The sequence below is a fragment of the Lagopus muta genome, chromosome 2 (genome assembly GCF_023343835.1).
Source record: "Lagopus muta isolate bLagMut1 chromosome 2, bLagMut1 primary, whole genome shotgun sequence".
NCBI lineage: Eukaryota > Metazoa > Chordata > Aves > Galliformes > Phasianidae > Lagopus > Lagopus muta.
Window position 1 is genome coordinate 45059407 of NC_064434.1, and position 7650 is coordinate 45067056.

The window sequence follows — 7650 nt, forward strand, 5'->3', positions numbered from 1 at the left end:
TCATATGGGTAGGTTCTTTTTAATTCATTATTTATTAAATTGTGATTCAATTTAGCACTAGTGCCAGTTCTTCCCATTCTGCCTGGATTTCCTGTGTCAGAACTTAATATCAGAAGTCCAGAAGCAAACTGTAAATTATCAGTGACTGGTCATATCTTAATCAGAAACAACACCTATCTCTTGAACGGCTCATGAATGCTAAGAGCTGTAATTAAAACTGTAGATGTCTTATCAGATAAAATCAGGATATGTTTTCTTTCAGTTATTTTGTTGCTTCTCATAGCCTCTGGAAAACCTGGAATTTTAGTTCTTAACTTGCTTCCTATATCATTGATAAGAACAGGCATGAAATGCCTTTAATTGTTTTTCACAATCCTGAATTAGCTTTGGTGCACTTCGCTGGTATCAGCCCAAATCTTTATGCAAATTCACTGCAGTACAGTTTAAAAAGCATTATTCTGGGGGGTACTTCATGCACTTTCTCAAAATAGAGAACACTATCCATCTGCTCTGTCCTTCAGTTCTATTCACTTTAGCTTCCTACAATTTAAAAGGTTTGGGTTCTGATGGCTCTGCTCCTAAGCAGCTGATTTTCATTAAAGCTTTGATGAGAAACTTAAGCTGGAATCACAAACATCTGCAGTAAAACTTCCTCCCTGCTAATAGAAGCTTCTCAGAACATAAACTTGTTGAAAAAAAAAAAATAATCCAAATTGGCCTTTATGGGAGTTAACCTAATGTAACCCTAAGGGTCTGAAATGATATTATTTAAAGGTCTGCTTTCTTAATGATAGGTACAGTTTTTATTAGCTTAAAAGAATATAAAGATTTCTGTCAAGCTAAAGCCCTTTTTTGGTTTAAACATCAGGATTATGTCTATTTCTTTTAGAACTAGTTTGTTTTGGAAAAATAATACTACAAGTAAGGATCCCCTGGTGTTTTCCCTAAACAGTCTGTAAGGCCTCCTGTTCCAACACTTTTTGGGAAAGGGATGAGGGCAATTTGGTGATAATTTGAGTATTTGCTAACAACTGGCTAGGATTTTGCTTATTCTATTTCAGATGTTTAATGTAAGCTATTCTAGAGAGGTGAGCTTGCTATGATTCCTGCACTCATTATTGCTTATTACCTTAGAAAACCAGAAAGAAAGTATCTCAGATATTGTTGCTTGTTTTTAAGAACATAGATTAGCAGATGCGGCTAGAAGTCAGGTGGGAAAAAATGATGGTTAAATACGTCATTTTATTGTGCAAGCTCCAAAAGTTTACTTCTGCCTCTTACTGACTTCTATAGAAAATATCTCATTTTTGCCTTGGCAATTGCAATAATTTCCTTTAAAGAACTAGTCTTATTTTGCCTTCCTCTGTGTCAAAAGCACTGATGCCGGAAACAGTTTTTAATTAATCCATCAATATCGTTCTTTCCTGCACTCTGAGAATTGGCTCTCTGCCTTCTACTCACTACTTTAGATTTTTTTTTTATTATTGTTATTATTTTTTTTTCCCTTAAGGCTTTGGATTATCTCATTCTTGCTCTATTTTTTTCCTCTCCTTCAACTATTTGCTTCCTTTCCCACTATATGCTTCAATTCTTTCCACAGAGGATGTTTCAATTCATCTTTTCTCACTTAGCAAATATCTCCACAGAATGCCTTCTCTTTTTTTTCACTAGTTCTTTCTCCACAGCCCTCCTATACTGGGCTTTCTTTGTTATTTTCTGGAACCTCCTGTAGTATATAAAAATGAAGTGAATCTTATCTGGATATCACCTTAGATTCATTTTGCATTAAAGTGAGTGACTACACAATGTGAATCACAGGGAATCCTTTGCCATGTTCTCTAGTATTTGAGGTCTTGCCCCACTGATTATTCTTGCCTGAGAATCTATACTATTCCATTGATTACAAGCAACTTTGATCCTACTGGGAAATAAAATTGGTATTTATGCAATTAAATTCATCATGTCAGTGAAATTTGCAAATATAAATGTTGCAAGTAGCAGGTTTAGATCCAAATGGTGATGTACCTATATAACCTACCTCTTATTTTAAAGGCATGTTTTAGACAGTGGGATGTAACTTTTCTCAGAAGGTAGCTCCAGTTTTCATTTGTGTCTCTGTGTCTCACTATTCCATTTTCCTTCTCCCCTCTTTAACCAAACAGGTTGAACACAAAGCCAAGGGTTCTTAATGTTTACAATTCACTTGTTTGCTTTCATTTGCAGTTAGGCTGTCAGTCTGAAATTCTGTCATCTCTGATGAGCCTTCCTTGCAAAATATTTAGATTCGTTCTCATTTGGAAAAAAAAACAATCTTTAACTTAATGCAATCAGCTGCAGTTGGGCTACAGTGATGAGCTGGATCTGGAGCTTTGGGCTCATGTCAGGATTTCAGCACCATAACATCTCCCCTGCATGCCTTATTGTGCTCCTATCCCAAGAAACAGACATTAGACATCTTAAATTGCATAAGTGAGGTGAGTACTTTACAGAGTGCTGTTCATACTGATCTGCCTCTTGACAGGCAATCCAATGCAACTGGGTCCATTCTCCTTTGCTTAATTACCTTTAAAACTTAAATTTGTAACTAACTTTTAGTATGAACACGGTTATTTTCAATTTCCACTTGTTGCATGTGATTGCACCTTCGTGTGTTAGATCAGTGAAGCTCTTACTGGAAAAACTGTTCTTTGTGTATATCCTTATGCAATTATTCCCCTGAGCTAAGTATGTTGAATTATAGAATCTCTCAGTTACCTTCAAATTCCTAGCAATTTAATCCTTTTCATGATACTTTCTGAATAATGTTCAGCAATTTATAAGAATTCTTGTTGAAACAGTGGCATAGAGTTAGGTATATTATTTCACAATGGCCACTACCAGTGCTCATTATGCAGATAACATGACCTTGCATTTGGCAGAATGTAGTTAATTTAAATATCTAAATGTTCTCTAATCTTTAGCTAATTAATGGAGCCATCCTGAAGTAAGTCCTTGCAGGGAAAGTTTTCCCTCCTTTGAGGGAAAACCAGTAGGAATTAGGGAATTTAAAAACCTGGTGCTTCCATTACTATCTGTGAAATTTGGGCTTATACTTGAATGCAATACCTGATTCAAATTAAAAAAAAGTTTAGGCATAAATTACAGGCCTAAGTTGTATGTGCTGAACCCCAGTTATGTATTCATTTATTACCAGGGCACCAAGCTATTTAGATATTGCTAGAGTTTCAACTCATACGCATGATCCATGTTGTGATGGGGTACAGCAAGTTAGCCTAGTATGGAAAATATAGTTAGTCTCTTCTCTCTGCCATAAAGAAACTTTCATTCAAATCCAAGGTACAGGAAAGCTCCACTGTAACATTAATTTTGAATTTTTTAAACTGCTTCTCCAAGTGCCTCTAACGTTGCCAAACTTGAGAAAGGAAGAGAAGTGGAAAACTAAGAAATATGTGCTAATACATACTTGTTTACATTAACTGAGGTTGCCTGTTCTTCTGTCAGTTCATAATATTAGCTCCTAGCAGGAATTAAGAACATCACATTGCTTGCATATTAGAAGTTCCCGCCAACACTGTTATAGACCTGGATTTCTGAAGACACTAGGAAGTACACACTAATGAGTGGGTCCAGTACTGTCCATCATGTTCTCCTCATACTGAAATGCCATGCTTTCTATCTGCCCTGTGTTCTGCCTTCAGAGCAGCTTGTTTGACTTTGCGGTTGAGTGGCACCACAGACCTCGTGAAGGTCTGTGCACAGAAAGCCTGTGGTTCCCTTAGCTCTGCCTCGCTAACCAACCCCTTGTGTAACTTGGCACTATTCAATGTGACTAACAGCCTCTGTCTGCTCGGGAGAGCTGTGGGCCTGAGTCAATATTTAGATGAGAGAGCTGAATCAAGCCGTGTTGTGTAAAGGAGTTTATACTGTGGTTCCCTGTGAACTGTGGGCTAAGAACTCAGGCTTGGAAAAGGCAGATTCAAAACTGCTTGGATAGACCCTCTTCTCGTTGCTGAATGAGAGATGATGGATTTTGGGAAGAGGAAACCATCTGAGGGCTGGAAGAGACACTGCCAGGTGTCACTCTTTGGTCCTCAGGTCTATCTCTGGGCTTAGAGTAAGCTCCCAAGCCCCCATTACCAGCTCGTGAATCATTGCAACAAAGCCATCAGTTCTGTCCCAAAAGAACATCCTACTGGGCCTCTCTGGAAGTAGGCATGGAGGTGGGCCCTGAAACATAGTTATGGGGACATCTGAATGTAGCAAAGGAGCCTGAGCTCCTTCCTGATAACATCCTGCTGTCAAGAGCTTTGGCATAATTACTGCAGGTAGCAGCGTTCATTTGGAATATGGGATCTGAACAGTGTGTAAATGCTCCCATTGTAGTGACTGAAATAAACTGCTGGAAGAAACACCAGCTAGTGAGTCTATTAGGTGAAGCTTCAGAGATGATTGAGATGGATGAATAGGGCTAAAGTGTCATTCTTCTGTAAAGTCCAGTGTATATCCCACAGCACCTTCATAAAGTCTGTTAACACAAATTTTTGGAAAACCGTACAACAGAATGGCCACGAGAGATTTGGAGCCTTTATCCTATGAAGTCCTGCTACAAAATCCATTCAACTCCTAAATCTGACATTTCATTCACTTTCCATTTTGTAAACAACAGGTGGTAATGTGGCTTCCCAGGGACATCCCAGGCCGAGACTGCAGAGATGTACATCCCATGGCATGGAGCCCATCCAAACCTCCAATGGCTCCTAAGAGCTCCTACACTGAGCAGAGCAGGGATTAGACTCCAATTTTCTCACACGGGTCATGTTTCACAGCGAGTCCCTCACAGGGTAAGCAGGCAGGAATTTTGGGAGGCTGCACTGCTACTTGGAGCCACAGCAGTGGGGGGGGGGGGGGGGGGGTGAGCTCTGTTCAGTCCAGCATTAACCCCAACGATCTGAAAAGCTCATACATTAATTTCCATGGATATTAGCTCTAATAATTGGAGTATGGGGGTGGATGGGTAGAATTAGCCTTGTGATATAAGAGATTGAGATCTTGATATTGTCATACTGACTTGGCTGTGCTAATCACACCTCATTTTTGGATGTCATGCTAGAACAACTCTTTCCCTTCCCATGACCTTATGTAACTCAATTTGCCTTTTACTTTGCATCTCCCACGTATAGGACATTACTGTCTCCCTCTCTCTGTGCATGCTGTAGTAATTTATTGTTTTCCCAAGCTGTGTTTTTTTATAGTTCATTCCAGATGTAGCCCTGCTAGAATAAGTATCACCCTATCCTCTAACAAACACAGTGACTGCTGGAAAATTTTCCACAGTCAGAATTCTTCTCAGATCTCTCTAATTTTATTTGTCACTAATCTCAACCTCATATTTTTTGGAAGACATAAAATCTCTGCAGGTGTTCTCTCTGCAGGCAGTTTCCTGCACGCGTTTGATTTTTTTATCCTTGCTCTCATCACCAAAAGGAACTTTTGGAGGTGGATGGCATTCAGAAACAGAAGCAAAAACTTCTACCGCACAGTGTTTGCCCCCAAAAGAGAGAAACTCTTTGTCAATTTAAATGAGTTAAAATCTTAAGCATAAGGCAAGCAGAAAACTGTAGTGACAATTAACCCTTCTAAAACAGCTCTGTTTGGACAAGCCTGCTTAGTTATGTTGGCAAGAAAGTTGGAGACGTGCTAGGTTGGTCTCACTGCAAAGCACAGCAGCTGCCTGCTCGCAGCAGGCAGGGCACGCGTGCATTCTGAAGTTCTGAACTGTATCTCTCTAGTCTCCAAATGCAGCGTCTCAGACCCCCTGCAAAAATCTCCGGCATGGCTTTAAGGATCGAATGATTAAGCTAACGTTAACCAGATGGGAACTTCGACACAGACAGATGAAAGCAGAAAAGCGCAGACACCAGAGAGAGAACGCAGTTACTGTACCTCGGCAAAAGGCACCCAACTTCCAGTAGCTACTGACTGCTGCTGCCCTCTGATAACAGTAGCTTCTTGCGTGCTGACCGCTGAGCTACCTTCAATGTCAAACAGAAAGACGCTTCCTGAGCTCGAGGCTGTGCTGGAGAAGAAGCATCTCGAAAAGAATAATATAGGAAAAACCAGGGGCCAGGCGGAGATCAAAGCCATTTCCTCCCCTTACATCCAGCAGTGGTCTTCTAGCGTCTTAGTAATTGTTTACCCTCTTCTGCAATCAGCCCCCCTTGGCTTAGTGGTGCCTCAGTTATTTTAACTTTCTTTCAGCGTTCAGTTTCCAGATGTGGCACTTCAAGGCAGTCTAACCAGATCCTTATTTAAAAGGGTGAAAAAAAAAAAAAAAAAAAAAAAAAAGCAAGGGAAGAAAAGCGCTTTTGCTGCCTCCCTCTCTCGTTCACTCTCTGTGCCTGTGGCTCCTCTTTTCCCCAGAGGCTCCAGCTCAATAACATACAGATGGGCAGTGCTTAAGCAGAGAGTGTCAAACGGAGGTTGTGTTCCAGGAAAGCACCGCTGGCTCCCCAGCCACCTTATCTCCCCCTGTCAGGATGCAGACTGACGCTGTGCGCGGTGCTCTGGGTTCCTTCACATGTTCACATCGTTCCCTTTTTACCTTTCGTGTCCGGACCCTCCCACTCCAACTTTGCTGTTCAGAAGTGAGGTCAGCTTTCCCCCTCCACCACCCCCACTGGCTCTGTCTGGGTACCCTCAGCCCCTCTGTGCAAAGCAGGGGCATTTGTGACTATGTTTGTTTTTTTGTTTTTGTTTATCATCTCATTCCATGGAAAGCAGGAAAGTGCTAAATTTATTAAAAGCTGCCCAACAACCCTTCTCTTTGGTCGGGGGGAAGGGAGTCTGTGGATGGGGGGAGGAGGAGAGGCAGCCTGGCTGTGCCATGGGCTAATAGGGCAAAGTGGTTACTCTGACATGCTTCATTCAAACCCTTTTCCTCAAGCCCACCTCTTGGCTTCTCAGCAGCTCGTGAAAAAGAATATCGTTCACTGCAGTTTTGGAAAATGACTTCATCACTCAGACTCATGAACTTTTATTTACAAAGAGCATCTTGTATTCCATTTTCAAGAGATGCTTTGTGAAGCCCTGCTAACAAGGCCTGCAGTGTATGAAAGCAAACTTAATATATTGCCCACAGATGACCTAATTTTATGTCTACAATCTCAGAAAGACAAAGCAAAAGCCTTCTTATGTTTTGGGGCAAAGTGAAGATGTAATTATACTAAAGTGCACTGCTCCTTCTAAGGGTTCAGCACCTTGTCCTTTAGCTGTTCTATTTTCAGGATTTTATGACACCACTGCACTAGAGATTGGCTTTTTGGACTTTGTTCTGAAAGTGTGTTCCCACTTTTTCCCCTCTACCCTCTTTCCTTTCCAATCTGATTAAAGAAATTATGAACTGAGGATGCTTTCAATAGAGAATTAAGAGTAAAATAAAGTCCTCTGGTGATCTGTGAATTTCACACACCTATAAGTTAAGATTTGTGCCCTTAAATATACAAGTTCCATATAGGAACTATGAAGTAGTTACACATCAATAAACTCTCTGTGTTTCAGAAGTGGTGTGGGCAAGGAGAAAAAGCTATGCAACCCAAGGTTGTGAGGATCAGGTCCAAAGGGTGCAGGAGGAAGTAAAACATGGTCGAGGTG

General features: G+C 40.8%; 1 protein-coding gene across 2 annotated transcripts in view; it reads right to left on the reverse strand.

Moving 5' to 3' along the window:
* The window catches only part of LAMA4 (laminin subunit alpha 4), a 96951-nt gene extending 90432 nt beyond the window's left edge, over window positions 1-6519 (reverse strand). For both annotated transcript variants that reach the window (XM_048935529.1, XM_048935528.1), the window contains exon 1: window positions 5944-6519. In XM_048935529.1, the coding sequence (XP_048791486.1) occupies window positions 5944-6144 (201 nt within the window). In that variant the 5' untranslated portion in view covers window positions 6145-6519. The remainder of the gene's footprint in view (window positions 1-5943) is intronic.
* Between the last annotated feature and the right edge of the window lie 1131 nt (window positions 6520-7650).